Below are 17,715 nucleotides of genomic sequence, written 5' to 3' on the forward strand. Positions count from 1 at the left end.
TAGCAAAAATATATATGTCCAAGGAGGTTTAAACCCCCTTGATGTGTCCAAACTAAAGCAACATTTCGCAACATGTTGTAGCGGTGTGTTGAGAGTTGAGACATTTATGGTCGGCGTGCGTGTCCAACAATGCCTACGTGACGTCTGACCTGAAGTACCCCTCAGGCAGGGGTGTTTGTCCCGCTCTGTAGCAAAAAATATGTCCAAAGCTTTTTCGCAACACAATAGTAGCGATGTGTTGAGAATTGAGACATTTATTGTCGCAACATTTAGAAGTAGTAGCGGTTGTGTTGAGACATTTATTGTGTCCAACAATGCCTATACGTGACGTCTGACCTCAAGTACCCCTCAGGCGGGTGTGTTTGTCCCGCTCTGGCTGACTGCAGGCGATCAATAGCGGCAGCTCTGTGGTACCCATGGAAACCGCAAGGCTCTTTTGTGTCGTCTGATGGGTAAGGGTTAGCCTCCTTCGCAGACTTTTGAGGGGGGTCGTGTGGCGTAGCGGCAGAGTGCGCGACTCGGAACTAAGAGTCCCGGGTTCGAGTCCTGACATACCGATCTTGTGCCCTTGGGAAAGGCACTTTACACGACTTTCCTCACTTAGCTCAGGTGTATATGAGTATTGTCCTGCCATGTATTTGTCCCCTGTGTTGGTGACGGCATTAATATAAGTTGAAAAAAACTTGAGTGTGCCGTCACCACGTCTGGTGACTACATGTTGGAATAAAAAAAAAAGACTTTTGAGGTGGCGGTTTCAATTTTTTTTTCGGGGAGCGACGCGAGTTATGCTGGCGAGAGATCTCTTAGGAGGCGAAATCGTCTCTGCCCGGCAACATTCTTTATTCTTTATTCAAAACAGTGGTCAGCATAGCAGCAGTACATCATGAATTATGGACCGCTGAATTGTGCTGACCTTACATAGTAGTACATAAAAAATACAACATAGATACAAACAGAACATACAGATTCACGACAATTACAATATGTACAACACATAAAAACTAATTCTGCATTTGACTGTTATAGAGTCCCTCGACGGCAAAACCGTTCCTCACGCGACATAACTTTTTTTTTATTCCAACATATAATCACCAGACGTGGTAACGACACACTCAAGTTTTTTCAACTTATATTAACACCAACACAGGGGACAAATACATGACAGGACAATAATCATTTACACCTGAGCTGAGTGAGGAAAGTCGTGTAAAGTGCCTTTCCCAAGGGCACAAGATCGGTGGCATGTCAGGACGACATAACTTGCGTCGCTCCCCGTAAAAAAAATTCAACGCCACAGCCACAGAAGACTGCGAAGGGAGGCTATGTGAGTGTGTCAACGGACGGGAAGTGTGGAGGTTCTGAAGACCGCAGAACATCCTAGTACGTGCCGATTGAAGCCAGCCTGAGCTAGCCCGATCCGCTATACGTTAACGTTGTGGGCCGGTGGATGGTGTTATAGGTACAACCTAGCTCCTCGACAAAAAGTTAACACTGCCACCCCAGAAGTCTGCGAAGGAGGCTATATGAGTGTGTCGACGAACGGGAAAGTCGTCTACTGGGTTTGGAGGTCCTGAAGACCAAAGAACATTCGATTGAACCGGTCTGAGCGCGATCCGCTATACGTTGTAGGCGGTGGATGGTGTTCGGGTACAGCCTAGCTCCTCGAGAAGTCTGTGAAGGAGACTATATGAGTGTGTCGACGGACGGTAAAGTTGTCTACCGGGTTTGGAGGTCCTGAAGACTGAAGAACATCTGATTGAACCGGTCTGATCGCGATCTGCTATACGTTGTGGGCGGTGGATGGTGTTAGGTACAACCTAGCTCCTCGAGAAGTCTGCGAAGGAGACTATCTGAGTGTGTCGACGGACGGGAAAGTCGTCTACTGGGTTTGGAGGTCCTGAAGACCGAAGAACATTCGATTGAACCGGCCTGTGCGCTATCTGCTATACATTGTAGGCCGTGGATGGTGTTAGGTACAGCCTAGCTCCTCCTATAGTAGCGCATGAGTAAGGATCATGTGATAGTGTTGTTGTTGTGAGCGGGGGCTGTATTGTACGTCGCTGATCCGGGTATACGGGCTGGGCCCGGCGGAGTTCTACTGTTACTGTTACGTTGTACTGCAGAATGGACCTCTCTTTGTGCGCGACACCCGACCGGACCACATACGGGGTATTTCTTCTTCGTAGCAGCGGAACGACTACTCACACTTCTAGTACGGCCAGAGGAAGTGCAGCAAAAGCAACAACAGTTTTCTGACGGGACCCTTAATAGAGGCTACGTACTCGCGCCTTGAGAGGAAAGCAGACCGTCGGTGGTTTCAAAGCGGCCAGTAGCGCATGGAACCTCTGTTGACTGCGGATGCCGGTTTTACGCTATTCCACAACTGTTAAGGCTTGGCGGTGACCTGGTATGTTAAGCTGAAGATGAGGATGGAACAACACGCTGTCGCCAGGTTCCTTCTTATAGGAGCGCTTCTATCGGTCACACAGGTGAGTTTTTATCACTTTTAGAAGAAGGTGTGCATCTGTTCGTCCCAAGAACGTCGTGTTTACTCATTAGGTGTGCTTAGAAAGGGGGAGAAAGAGTCGAAATGTTTAACCTGCCCGCTAAACAAACATCGGTAAGACGATCGCTTTTCACTCCTACTCCACAGTCCGCCATGATGCTTGCTTTTAGTAGACACGTAGAAAAGGAGAACGTTTTGATCAAATGTGGCTAATCAGAACAAATCAGGTAGTAAGAGGTCGTAGACTATGAATCGTAAATGAGTAGTAGAGTAAAGCACATTGACATTTATCAAATGTATAAAGGTAAAAGCGAGAACTACTATTGACTATTGAAGCAGCACAATTTGCTGCTTTTAGTAGACACGTAGAAAAGGAGAACGTTTTGATCAAATGTGCATGGTTAATCAGAACAAACTTACAAATCAGGTAGTAAGAGGTCGCAGGCTATGAATCGTAAATGAGAGTAGAGTAAAGCACGTTGACATTGGGCAAATATGTATAAAGGTAAAAGCGAGAACTACTATTGACTGTTGAAGCAGCACCATTTGCTGCTTTTAATCACAATATTTATTCATCTATCTACTACTTCAAACCAGCTAAGTTGTAAAATAGCTCCAGTTTTCTTGTACTTCCCACACAAAGTAGGATGGATACATTTTTTACGAGTTTAAGACGACAAATTCCACATTTTTGGGGGGTCAGATTGAACCACAAGAGGACCATGTTATGTCAACATCGCGCCAAAGGTCACCCAGTATGTAACTAGTAGACGATAAAGTATTTTTCAATTCAGACCGTACATAAACCTAGTTACCACCTGTGGTCCGTGTTACATGTCTCTAGGTGTGTTAACGGCATTCAATCTTTGTGCTATTGACTAATACTGCTTCACATAAGCACATTTGAGTCACTATTTTATACTTTGGGCTTTTAAAACTGCAGAAACAAGCCCCGAGATGAGTCCTTTATTTTCTGGGTGGTACCCTAAAAATCAGCCAAGGGCCCTTCCATTGACCATTTTCCGTCAGACTTTTGGGAATTTTTGCCTTGAGGGTCAATATATATATATATATATATATACATTGGGATAGTGTGGTTTCAACTAAGTATGTGGATAAATGGATATGATATTGGCTTTGAAAAATCGGGTTTCCAAGCCCTAAAAACTGCACTGAATGCCTTTAAAGGATAGACCCCATTAAAACCCATTCGAACGACGTCCAAGTAATCCGGGGGATTAGAGAACAATTCAGTTTAGTCCAGACGACATCGGTTAACCTGAATAGTTTTACTTGCGTGACAGGCCGTCTTCCTATAGCTATAACCATATCACAACAGATTCAGCGATAGACGCTACCGTATCATGTTAGATACGAGATGCTGAAACCAAAGACGTGTAGGGCATAGCACGCATACTGGTTTATCCAGTTTGACAGCAAGGCATAAGAATACAATTATGGTATAGGAAACAACTGTAACTTTAACAACATAACAGAAGGTATTTCTCGGATATTCCAAGTGTTTTGTTTTCGGAAACATTTGTCAATTATCTAAAATTGAACATAGTTTAATCTTCAATCAGATCCTAGGGTGGCATAAGACAGTATCAAATTGGCCAGGCAGTATCCATTGGCCAGAGAGGGTCCAATACGCCACCCAGGGATACTGCCTGGCCAGTTTGATACTGTCTTATGCCACCCTAGGATCTGCTTGGAGATCACATACTTTCGTGCGCGCACAACGAGGGTCCTAAACCTTTCCCGACCTATATCTCTTTTGCAAACAGGGATCGGTTAGACGGTTGTCACATTGATTGATGACTTTGTGACACAGGACGGCCTTGTCTCTGGAACACCAGACAAAAAGGTCCCGATCCCAAGCAGTAGCACACTGGTGTATCCCAACATAGGTCCTAGCAGCTTATAGTAGAGTGCACATGGATCTATTCTTCAAGCTAACCGACATCTATCACACCACAGTCGTCCTCAGTAAGACTAGTCTCCACCAGACTTCTTCTGCGGGCTGAATAAATAGTAGAAATCGGCCTAAAAGGGTATTAATCGGCAAGAGAAGGTAGCCAGCCAGAGAAGCTCCATTTGCTTCTCTTGCCAATCAATACCTTTTTTAGGCCGATTTCTACGATTTATTCAGCCTGCAGAAGAAGTCTGGTGGAGACTACAGTAAGACATCTGGAGCCGCATGGTTCCTGTTTAGAACTTTTATTCAGTCAGTCAGTCTGTGATTGAGAATTTGGTGAACTTGTGTGATTTAGCCTCTGTACACTCGAGGAAGCCCACATGGCGAAACTGGTCGTGACAGACTGAATAAAAGTTTCGGGAGCTACGCGACTCCAGATGTCTTACTGAGAGACAAGTACTAATGTGTGTGACACTAGTAGTTGGTTAGCTTGAGGAATTAATTCACTCTACTATATATTGTGTTATGTGAGTGTAAAACAGCGATCTTAGTAAAATGTTGAACTTTATTCCAACACAAAAATTACACAGAGATCAAATTTTTAACGACCACTGTCGCCTTCATCAGGATAATGAATGACCAATCACTTGTAATCTCGCGAGAGTGTAATGTTTGTGTTGGGAAAAAAGTTCAACATTTTACTGTCATTATTACTAACACAGATGAGCTTTCATGAAAACAGTAATATTTCAATTATGTTACATATACGGTCCTGTATTGTGAAGATCTCTTAAAATAGCACATGTACACTATGCGGTTTTTGATCATTACTATTTCATATTGTTCTAAATGTATATTTACGCAGCCGGACAGTCCCATGCCTTAGTCACATAAGACTATGATATGATTGACGTGTGTACACTAATTGTGTCAAAACTATTCTTGAAGACCTAGTCTCTCATTGGTCGAGCTACTAATTGCCATTCAATCATTGGTTAAACAGTTGACTGTTATGGACTATCAGGATCGGTCTATTAGCTAAGTGAATAATATTCAGGAGAGTTACTTTCTATTGCCGGCTTGAAAAATAACTCTAACAAAGTTAAGATTTAAAGTACAAAACAATTAGGGGTTACCTAGAGCACGAGGCTTCGCTAATCTTGTTTTGTTCACGGAACTATATGTTCACGATGGTGGCAGTTGCAGGTAAAAGAAAGTCCAGGAATTATTTCTTTTAACAGTTAAAACTGTAATGATAAGTTCACGGTACAGAAGTGACAGTGAAAACAGTGAACATAAAAGTACAGTGAAAAAAAAACAGGAATTCCAGTATGTTTTGAACATTGTAACTACTGCAACGACAAGCATGTGGCAAAGGAAACACTGAAAAACATGCATGGGCATGCTAAAAATAGAAAACACAAAGACGTGAATAGCAACAAAACAACATCTTTTCAGAAGTTTAAAACGAACCATTTGAAACACATCACTTCAACGTGCAAACAAAAACGGAACAGTTCTGCGTCTCCGCAAATATTTCCCCATTACGTGCTTCACAGTTCCTCATTTTTCACTCCTCTCCAAACTGTTTTTTCATGTCAGAGCATGTGTTGTTGCTGTATGGGTATTTTGATCGCAAGCGCCCGCTGAAGAATGCGCCGCTACCACGCGCTATTGAACTTCCCTATTCACCATAGATCGGGTTACCCACTTTTCTACTTTTAGACCACCTGCGCTCCGGTCCCCAAGGTAGAAAAACAACGCCACAAATCCTGTTGACGAGCGGGCTAGCTCCTTATGTACAGCCGGACTCAATATAATGCGCAAAGCCCCTCTTGACAATGAACTACTGAGTGGGCTGCTTTGTTCGGGTTAAAAATAGTTCGTGATCTTGTTTTTGCAGCATGCTGGAAGGGGGCAGTGGTATTTACGGTTGGGTGAGGAACTGGGATTTGTAGGGAACCGTTGACAGATGTCAGTCATGCCCGTTGATAACTTTACTCTCTGTGTAACCGCATGCACGTATTATTATCCTACAGTTGTCTTAAACGGCCAAGGGACTTTTCACGTCAATTCCTAAATACGCCTGTTTACTTGTTTTGCATAAACCAGCTTTAGCTGTAGCAGGCTTATAGAACTGGGGGTTTGGTGGTCTTCGGCTGTTTTCTGATTAGCCCAGTTCTAAAACGGGGGTAATTCAACCAGGCCGGCTATGTTGTCTATATGCAATCAGAAAAAAATAGCACATAAAAGATCCTAAAGACCCTGAAGACCCCCCAAACCCCCAGTTTTTGGCATGCTATGGAGGCTACTTTAGCTGCAAAACACCGGTTTTGTGCAGTAAGTACAGCCTGTGTAAGACTGGACTGTAAGGTTTGAACAACTCACACTGGGATGGGTTCCTACGTACCATTTTTGATGAGTGTTGTGGTGGGATCTTTAACGTGCTTAAGGTGTAGCTCTCTTCAAACATGGGATCTCCGGCTTTACGTCCAATCCGAGATGACGCCCCTAACCGAAGTTAGGGACTCATTTTCACCTGAGTGAAGTGAGGAAATAGGTGTAAAGTACTCGAATGAAAGCTCATCTGTGTTGGTAGCATCCATAGTCAGAAAGTTTAGGCTTGTTCCAACACAAGGAAAGAACTCACCATAAAGTACCTTTACAAAGGGCACAACACCGGGGCCTGCTAGGGATTTGAACCCATAACCGTTAGATTCTAAGTCAACAACCCTAACCACAAGACCACCCTACCCCCTTTAAAACATGTACTTTTACTTAAGCTTCCCGTGGCTGTAACGTTATCCACTCCAGGTATGTAGCCACAACAGAGGGATCTTTGCGAGGGACATACTTTGTTCCAGTTCAGTGATAGAACAGCAACAGCCTTTTTCTGTCCGTGTTTGTTTCAATACCAGAACATCATAGCTGATTTCCTTCACGACACTGTCTGTTGTCCATTGCAATAACAAAACAAAACAAAACAACAATCAATCAAACAAACAACAACAAAAAAAACATACAGAACAAGAAAGGTAACATTTGCAAAGCAAATACATGTTTACCTTCGCATATGGTCCTCTCTGTTAATGTTAATTCTTACTCAAATACATTCATATATATGGTCAGACAGGAGTATAAATCCCTACTACTATAAAATTGCAACCTTATGTAACCCAACACCAGTTACCATGGTGAGAGGTCAGTGTTTGGAACGGAAGAAGAAAAGGAAATGTGGCAAAAACAACAGAGCATGAAAACTCATAGGGAGATTTTTAACGGACTTCTGACTTGTGGGATCTTTATTGACACAAAAAGTATGTTACCAGCATGGCACTTGATAGTGACTGATGCTGACAATCCATTTTACTTGCCAATTTCAGATGGCTGTCGCGGACCAGACAGAAGTCATAGAAATTCTCAGAAAAGAAGGATTCAAGTGTCGGGCATTGATTGCTCAGAGCAGCCCTCCGGATGGAAATAGTACGTATAATAATGGATATGAATGATCTATTGTGTGTGTGTGTGCCTGAGTGTGTATGTGTGTGTATGTGTATGTGTGTGTGTGCTGTGTGTATGTGTGTGTGTGTATGTATGTGTGTGTGTGTGTATGTGAGTGTGTGTGTGTGTGCGTGTGTGTGTGTGTGTGTGTGTGTATCTTGAGGGACGCCGGACAATGGTTATTTAAATTAATTACCAAAAATTGATTTTTTTTTCAGAAACGTACTGCCCTCCCGAGTGGGACCTAGTTACATGCTGGCCATACGGGGAACCAGGCAAAAAAGTCGATCTGCTGTGCCCCGCGTATTTACCAGACTTCAACAACAAAGGTATTTTGATTTGATTTCATTTGATTCATTGGAATTGCAAACAATACAATACTCGTGGGCCACAGGCAGCGGGGGCTGGTGTTGTGGCCCACACACAAGTATGATCACACAAACAAGACAAACATTTAGACATAAAAACAATAATATTTCTACGTTCGTCTGTTTTCCAAGCAAGATTTTCACTGTTACAGTAATTCTTACATTTACAACTGTCTCAAGAAGCGAGAAGAAGCAGAACCTGTACATTTGTAGTTTTGCTATAGATATATTTTAATCCACCAATTCGCTATATGCCGTGACCTGTACTTAGTTCTCAATGAGCAAAAATGTACAATAAAAGTATTTCATTCATTATTGGTACTGTACTGCTACAGTACTGCCCCTATATTGCTACAGTATTGCTACAGTAATTACAACAATATTGCTAGAGTACTGCTACTGTATTGGTACAGTACTGATATGTACGTAACTTTCCTTCCAGGACACGTGTTCAGATTTTGTGACGTCAATGGAAAGTGGGTAGTCAACCCTGCCACCAACAAAACGTATGCAAATTACTCAGCATGCCTGGAAGAAAGACAGGTGAGCACAAAGATTTTTTTACATCTATTTAGGCCACACCATATTAAATTTATGCATGACATCCGCGCTCGCATTGACTTTCGCTTGTTCTCCCCCCCCCCCCAAAAAAAAAAATCGCGTCCTCCGAGGCTCTGGCCTGGCTTTAGGCCTGGGTAGTCCATGGTTGTTACAGACAATACGCTAACTACGAGTAACTCTTAAGGATGGCACCCAGGCTACAGAAGCTCCACAACTCAATTAGAACGAACTCAGTACATACATATAGATACACTTACATTTGTATATCATTGCTTTGAAATGTGATTTTGCAGATATTAAACTAATGCTATCATTTTACAGTCCCGAAGAATTCCACCAGAGGTCCTACAGAGAGTGACAACTCTTTACACTGTTGGGTACTCTGTCTCTCTAGGATCGCTCTTCATAGCATTCATCATTCTAGCTTCTTTCAAGTAAGTCTACATGTATGTACTTGATAGCTAGGCTATACCATGTTCAGCTAAAAACACTTTGCTGTTAAGATGAGGGGTTCCTTACGAAGTGAATAAATGGGTGGAAATGCAATAGAATTAAATGTTATCATGAAAGTTCATCTGTGTTGGTAGTTACATGTTTAAAGTTAAAATGTTTAAAGTTAACCGCGACGGGGGGCGACATTGTCTAACAGATACCTTTGACCCAGTGTTGACGTCACACTTCAAAGACACCACGTGACCATCCTCCCTGGGTTAGTGTACTGAGGAAGGCCAGAATGACTGGTCGAAAGCTCTAGGTGAGAGAACTGTTGTGTTGGACCAAAAGTTTTACCTTTAAACACGTATATTTAAAAATTTATCTTTGTTGTTAGGCGGCTCCACTGTACGCGGAACTACGTCCACATGCACCTGTTCATGTCCTACATGCTGCGGGCTCTCTTCATCCTGGTGAAGGACGCTGTTCTCGATATCGGGGCTTCAGGATCAGCAGAATCACAAAGGGGAACGGTAACACACTTTTAGCTATAGTAAAGCGTTTTTTTTTAATTCCAATATTTCATGACTCGACATGGTGACAGCACACTCAAGTTATATAAACTTATTTAATGCGGTCACCAACGCAGAAGACGAATACAGGACAAGACAATACACGTGCACGGGAAAGTTGTGTTTTAAGTGCCATTCCCAAGGGCACAAAATCGTGGCATGTCAGGACTCGAACCCGGGACCTCTTGGTTTCGACGTTGAACTTTATTCCAACACACAATTGTACAGTATCTTGACTGTTATTGCATGATTTTTTTTTCTCGTAATCATTCACACAGCCCGGTTGTAAAGTTGTACAAACGATCTTCATGTACTTCATGGCCACCAACTACTTCTGGATCCTGGTGGAGGGACTGTACCTCCACAACCTCATCTTCGTCTCCGTGTTTTCTGAGAGGAAGTTTTTCTACGGATTCATCGCGATTGGCTGGGGTGAGAGAAGCTTACTTTTTTTTTTAAATTTCAACATGTAATCACAAGACGTGGTGACGGCACACTCAAGTTTTATCAACTTATGTTAATGCCGTCATCAACACATGGGACAATACAATACTCATTTTCACCTGAGCGAAGTGAGGAAAGTCGTGTAAAGTGCCTTTCCCAAGGGCTCAAGATCGGTGGCATGTCAGGACTCTGCCGCTACGCCACACGACCACAAGCTTGCGTTTCCGAGTGTGCATATGCTGTTCAGTCGCCATGCACTGTGGTCTATGACAAAGTTCAAAATACTAACTAGTTGATAATGTGGTTTTGAATAAAAAATTTGAATGATTTCACCAAAATAAAAAGTAGCCACCAATGAGATTTGAACTCATGACCTCTGGTTTACTAGACCAGCGCTCTAACCAACTGAGCTATGGCGGCTGGTGGTTCTGAACATGGCAAGGCCTGCTTCGTGGGCTTTGATATATATATATATATGGATCTGTTGTCTTCTAAAATTTGTCAACACAACCAAGTTGTCTACATTCATTTAGAGATTATGTTTAAGATTCCTCAAGCTGATTTTATTGTTTAAAGTGTACTTTTCTACTGTTTTATCTGTTTTATTGTTTAAAGTGTACTTTTCTACTGTTTTATCTGTTTTATTGTTTAAAGTGTACTTTTCTACTGTTTTATCTGTTTTATTGTTTAAAGTGTAATGTTCTACTGTTTTATCTGACTTAAAATGTCCTGCCAATTGCAAGTAAACATGTAGTTTTAAACTGTGTCCGCCATCTTGAATTAAAAGCGTGCACCATCTTTGCTTTGCTGTACCTCATGAACATATGCTAATGAGGTACATGTAACCAGATAGCTTTCCCTGATATGTTGCATTTTGTACATTTCTGTAGTGTTCCCCCTAACGTTTGTGGTCCCCTGGGTGGCTGTACGTGCTACATTGGAGGATACAGGGTAAGTGCTACATTGACTTTCCTCAGATAAGCAAATAAGCATATCGTATGCGTAAAGAAGACCTGATGCCATTGACCAACACAGTTTTCTGATCTCGAAATACTTCTTTTCAGGTACGTGCAAAATTGCACATGGGCAAAAATTTTAGGTGCAATTTGAAAAATTTATGTGCAATACCATATTTATGTTGGTGAAGGTTAGACATCCAGGTGATAAGATATGCCAAAAACAGTTATTCAAGCAACTCGAAATGGTCAGACGTTTCAGGTAGCATCCACTACCTTTCGTCAGTGACACTAGAGAACTTGTGCAGAAAGGCAGGACTATTAGCAAGAACTTTTGATTGATATGCAAATAAGTGAAAACAATTTTTTTGAAGCCCAAAAATTCAGCAGATTCAGGAAATAAAGCTGAATTTGAGGTCAAACATGTTTTTCAAGTGACTGGAAAATACTGGTGCCTGGAATATGCACCAAACCTGCAAGAGTTTTTATACACTTACAATTATACTCAAGTGGGAAGCCCTTCCGGGATCAACTATATAACTGATACAGCTGTGTCCAAAATACTCCCTCACTTCCCCACCATTTCCTACCACGACAAAAAAACAAAACAATTTTACTACTAAAATCAAAGAACCCACATATTAGAAGAAGTAGGTAAATTCGTCTTCAATTGCCTAAAAAGAAGAAGTCAAACCCGGTAAAAACTAGTACCATGTATGTTGTAGAATATAGTATAACGTTAGACGCAGATATAGTCTCACATACCACTGTATTTTCCTTCTTATTTTGTTTGTAACTGCAATTAGCCCTCGGGTATGTATTTGCAATAAACTTTCTGTTATTCCTATAGGTGCTGGGACTCAGACGAAAAGGGATACACTTGGATCTACAAGGCCCCAATAGTGGCGGCCATTTTGGTAAGGCCTAACAAAATAAATGTTGTGTTTCCTATTACAGTCCAGAAAAAATTAGGGTCGGTAGGTAGGGATTCCCTTTTTTTTTTCTTTTTTTTTTTTTAGTCAAAGCCGGGACAATGAACATATGATCTGTTTGTACTACACAGAAAATTGGGCAGTACAAAACAGATCGTAAAATTCTTCAACAAAAGAGTTTGTATACTGTAACCTCTAGAAAGAGTCAGACAAGCGAGATGCAAACAGTCTGAAGTGAACACTTTATTCAGGGATCTCCCCAGAAATTCAGAGCAGGGTGGAGGAGCGCGCAGCGCGTTGCGGAGGGGGGAGGTCTGGAGGGGGGGCTGCTATTGCATTTTGTCTTTTCCAAACACAAATGGAGGTCATTTCCTGCAACTTCAGTTCTACATTTTCTGTACAATTGCAGATGTATAAGGCAGGAGAAAGGTTCAAGATCTGTACTTAATTATCCACTTCATGTTCCAAAAAAATTCTATTAGCACCCTTAATTTTGAAAAATTGGGCATAGGTTCCCCGGATGACCCCTAACCGGGGGCCAACGGTGCTTCCACAAGTTCAACAAGTGAAAAATACATGATACAAAATGTACATGTATTTACTACCTGGAACTTGGAGCAAAAAGTTATTCCAAAGATGTTACTGACATTAATATATTAAAAACTAAACCAAATCCTATTTCCCAAACAAATCACATATTGACACAGCTGAACAAATAAAAATGTGATCATGTCTATAAACTCCACTCAAAAACAATTTTTGAGAGACATTCGGGTCGCGGTGCTAAGTGTGATAATCTCTAATATCTCATCTGATTCTCCCAATGTATTAGGGACTTCACAATCACAGCATCCAACCGCACTAACACAAGAAACCAATAAATTCGGAAAATTTCTCAGTAATGTTTGAAAATTAACCTTATAAAAATATAAGTGAATTTTTATTTCAGTTGTAGCCGAAAAAAAATTTTTTTCATGCGTTTAAAGTTTCGTTTTAGCACCTTGTAATATGTACTTAGTACATGTATCTTGTACATTTGGATGCTATCTTGACCTTTGACCACTGTTATTGTGAAACACCGCCGGCCATTTTGTCAGTCTCGCCGTAGATTTTCGAGCCGTTTTTTCGAGCAAATTTCAACGGTTTTAAACATTTTACGGCCTCAAAAACTCATATAACGAGGAAAGCAAGTTGTAGTTGTTATTTTCATGCGTAACATTTCTTCTGGGGATGGATTATTTTTCCGCCGAGCTGCCGAAAACTAGCGTCATGCCGCGACCATGCGGTCGGGTGCGGGCGGCCGGCGGGAGTATCGGTGAGCTTTCACGATGTAAACAAAGACATTCGGAGTTGTTCACATGAAAATTTTGTTGTGAAACGCCGGTGGGGTGTCAGATTTTCTACCAATGACAACGTTTTCTTTGTGGCGTCATGGCGAGATCGACAATTCATCGACAATTGACAGGATTGTGCCGACAATGGAATTGAATAGCGGCCCGATCCGTGCAATTAGCGCTCGATCCACGCCGCCCGACCGAAGAAAATTGGAATGACGAGCACATTTATCGGGGATAAAACCCCCAATTTTGAAAATTTTGAAAACCGACCGCTAGCCGCTCGAAATTTTTGGTCGGCCCAAAAAAGGCTAGGGTCGGGGGGTTTTTCATAGGGTCGGTCGGGTAACCGGAAACACAACATTTTTTTTCCTAGGCCTAAGGATGATTTAGTAATAAAATGTTTTGCCTCCTGCATAAGTGTTAACCAACATGATTGATAATGTACTGTAAACTATTTGTCATCTAATATAGTATGTTGTTTATGACCACAGTATTACTATGTTTCCAAGCCATATTGTGCACATACTCTACTGCAGCCTAACCCATGTTGAAGCCTTGAATTTCATGGTCATTTTCTTTAAAAATCGGGATCCATTCCCTTTTACAATTTGTCTTAGCATAGCTATCCCTTAAATTGCTATAGTAATAATGGTCTTGTGTAAGTATAGTATCATAGAGAGTTCATAACTATAAATGTGGACACAAATGTCACAAATGTGGACTTCTGTTTTGCATTTTCAGCTAAACTTTTTCCTGTTCCTGAACATCCTGAGAGTACTGGCAAAGAAGATGCGGTCACCCGCCTCAGTGGCTGACCAGTAAGTTTACAGTGTTTGACCTACCTCGAAAGCTATAAATGTTTTTGATTTTGCTTTAAAATCATTCTTATTTTCACCAAAGTATTAAACGTCCGTGTTTTTAAGTGCATATTACTGTCAATCAATCAATGAGCCAATCAGCATCCAAGTTTTTTTAATCATTTCTAGGAACAACCAACAATGCTGCGCGTGTTGCTTCGGTGGTCAACCACAAGAACCAAGGTACTTACCTCCCAATTCTTTTCAAAGGCTGCGTATGCACACCTGATTTGATAGTCTTGAGGCAAACTAAAGCCAACAAAATTCGGTGTATCATGTCGATTCCAACATAGCTTATATCCCATGTCTGTATTACAGTGGCAGAAGAGGCAGCAGGAGAAGGAGCAGCATTCAACTGCAGATGCCCATGTGAGTCGTTGTCCCTATGCAGGCACGAGAGTTTAATCCAACAACATATCTGCAAAAAAAATAAGTATTATTGTTAAAAATAAATAAAAACGTACCTTATATTACTTTTTCATAGCTTGAAAGTTTATTGTACCGGTTCATTCTGTGGCATACGTTAAACTGAAGTTCCTAACATAGAGGAAGAGTGGCGAGAAGGAGAAGTTGAAAAACATCTATGGCGTCCCCCGGCTCTATTCAAAGATTGTCGCGAGAGTGACTCTTGCTTTCCGTCTTGTTTTGTGCACCGCTGACATACGCACTCTTCACACTTTTATAAATAGAATTTGCTAAAAGTTGTGCAAGTACACACATTGATACTAGATGCATCACACAACACAACACAACACAACACAATATGAATGGGTCTTTCTCATAACACATCACAAATTATTTTTTTCGGTTTCTTCGCAGGAAACTGGCGAAGTCGACCCTGGTTCTGATCCCGCTGTTTGGTGTCCACTACATCGTGTTTGCGGGCATGCCGGACAACGTTGGGGGTGTGGCCTACGAAGTTCGGCTCTACTTTGACTTGTTTTTCAACTCATTCCAGGTAAGTCCATTAATTAATTATACTGTCATGAAAGTTCACCTGTGTTGGTAGTTACATGTTTAGAGTTGAAACTTAGGATCCAACACAAAACGTTCTCTCACCTAGAGCTTTTGACCAGTCACTCTGGTCTTCCTCAGTAGACTGACCGTCACACTTTGACGTCACACTTCAAAGACGCCACATGGCAAGTCTCACTGGGTCAGTCTACTGAGGAAGACTAGAGTGACTGGTCTAAAGCTCTAGGTGAGAGATCTAGAACTTTTTGTGTTGGATCTGAAGTCCGTAAATTGTTTTCCTTAATAAGTACTTTGATAAACTATCAATCAAAGGATAATCTTATTACTTAAGTATCGCCACGCCTTAAGTGCACTAAGTGAGATACGAGAGGCGGTAAATGATATCGATTTTATGTCATTAAGCATTCAGAATCGTTTGAAATATAGTGGATGAAACACCTATATATAGCAGTAATATGAGATGCATTCTTCAAGCTGACAGTTTTGTTCAATTTTCTTTTGACAGGGATTCTTTGTGTCCATTCTGTACTGCTTCTTAAATGGAGAGGTAAGTATCTTCTTGAGTTAAGTCGATGATGTGTGCGTCATGGTTGGCATTGAGTCTTTTATCAGTAGCGAAGCACCTACTTAAGTCGTTACGTCTGGCAATAGCTTAGCTTTTACTTACGGAAGCATTGTTTGAATGACTGAGTTGTGGGTTTGTGTCTCTGTTTGCACTATTAACTTTGAATGCATGGTGGGTGGGAGGTGATTTTGACAGTTGATTGATTGAGAGATAACGCCTGAATAAGGTGACCCAGAACGTGCCGAGTGGGCGTATATGTTGGTGGTATGTGGAGGACTTCAGGAGGTGGTGTACTACTTGATGAAAGTACATCAAACAATACTAGTACCCTTTACAGTTCCAATTCATTCATGAAAACCCAAAACACTTTCCGAATGCCTTTGAATTTGAAGGTCACGATTTCAAATTCTAAATATTTTCTAGGTATCCGTGAATAGTTTCATCAGGTTGGTAAGACACTGAGTAAAGAGACTCTTTTTACACAACCAACCTTTTATTCAGTCGACGTTTTGGTGACCGTCTGTCACCTTCCTCAGGGCAATTCTGACTGGTTCACATTGCATTGCAGCACAGGTGTCGCTGCTACAGTTACAATTCCCATTCCGAAACATCGGCTGAATTAAAGACTTGGTTGCGTAAAAAGAGTCTCTTTACTTATTTCCTAGGTAGTCTGAAATCACTGATTTCGTGCTGTTTTGTTGTTAGGTGAAGGCTGAGTTTAAGCGGAGATGGGAACACTGGAAGCTGAAGAGAAACCTGGACGCCAGAGGGAACAGTCGCTCCCCTCTCAGCTTCACGTCACGAACATCCGTTGACTACAGGTTAGAAACATTTTTTTAACGGAGTGGTTCAACGCAAGGCCTATACGACCACTTCTCGGCATTGAACTAGAAAGATGAGAGAGACATGGCTATGTCAAGAGATGGCGGTGAACGTTTGATTTGAAAGCCTGTAGATTGTAGGTTGGTGGGAGACACTTGTCAGGGAATTCCAAAGCTTGACCGTACGGGAAAAGAAACTGTCACCGTAAAAAGATTTCAAACAAGGAATTTGCACCGTGTCAAACAGTTTTCTTACAAATATGTCTAACAATTTTCTTACTCAGATATATGCATATCGTAATTAGATGTCTCTCATTTACAATTTGGGTAATAGGAGGGGGCGCACTTTACTGTACACACCACTTCTTTTTTTGTCATCAGCGTGACGACACAAGCGGTAAGCAACGGAGGTCCCGCTGGCATGACGAACAACAACCTGGCACCAAACGGTTCCCCGACAAGAAACGGGCTGCTCCAGGTTAACAACGGCAAGAGTAGGGATGGTCCTTCCACTGTGACAGACCGTCCATCGCCACAGAAGCGGGCCTCTTTCAACGTGATCGTGGAGAGGATCTCAGAAGAGTGTGGTGAGAGACAGAACCTGATCGATGAGGGTGTGTTAGAGATGGAATCATCCCTCTGACCTACATGACTGCTTTAATCTCCAAACGGATTCTGTGGGTCAAAGGGAGTCTATATTTGCTTCCGGTAACCTGTAACCAATAACTTGATTATTCATTCATTCAGTCATTCAGTCATGCATTTATTCGATCGTTCATTCATTCATGCGATCATTCATTCATGCATTTATGCATTCATTCATTCATTCATTGGCTACCCCACGAAAGGATAGCCCCACCTTGGTTTTCTGTGGCAGATTCGTAGGTCGGCCAATGGATACATACGGCCAATATAGACTCCCATTGCCCCACAGAATCTGCTTGGAGATTGTCCTTGGCTACTCTTCGTT

The 17,715-nt window shown here is 41.8% G+C and overlaps 1 protein-coding gene and 1 non-coding gene across 2 annotated transcripts; one reads left to right on the forward strand and one right to left on the reverse strand.

The window, feature by feature from the left end:
- Positions 1–1,945: 1,945 nt before the first annotated feature.
- Positions 1,946–17,456, forward strand: LOC109478148 (parathyroid hormone/parathyroid hormone-related peptide receptor-like). Its single transcript, XM_019779637.1, has 16 exons — positions 1,946–2,489; positions 7,808–7,907; positions 8,144–8,254; positions 8,736–8,836; positions 9,176–9,288; positions 9,684–9,819; positions 10,137–10,290; positions 11,193–11,253; positions 12,109–12,175; positions 14,269–14,345; positions 14,514–14,567; positions 14,703–14,753; positions 15,204–15,342; positions 15,865–15,906; positions 16,630–16,745; positions 17,127–17,456. The coding sequence occupies exons 1-16, from the start codon at positions 2,424–2,426 to the stop codon at positions 17,386–17,388; spliced, it is 1,650 nt and encodes a 549-aa protein (XP_019635196.1). The 5' UTR covers positions 1,946–2,423; the 3' UTR covers positions 17,389–17,456.
- Trnat-agu lies at positions 10,649–10,722 on the reverse strand. Its single transcript has one exon. It is a non-coding gene; the product is annotated as a tRNA-Thr (tRNA).
- Positions 17,457–17,715: the final 259 nt, after the last annotated feature.

The sequence above is a fragment of the Branchiostoma belcheri genome, unplaced genomic scaffold, assembly GCF_001625305.1.
Source record: "Branchiostoma belcheri isolate BF01 breed outbred unplaced genomic scaffold, Haploidv18h27 scaffold42, whole genome shotgun sequence".
In the NCBI taxonomy this organism is placed as follows: Eukaryota; Metazoa; Chordata; class Leptocardii; order Amphioxiformes; family Branchiostomatidae; genus Branchiostoma; species Branchiostoma belcheri.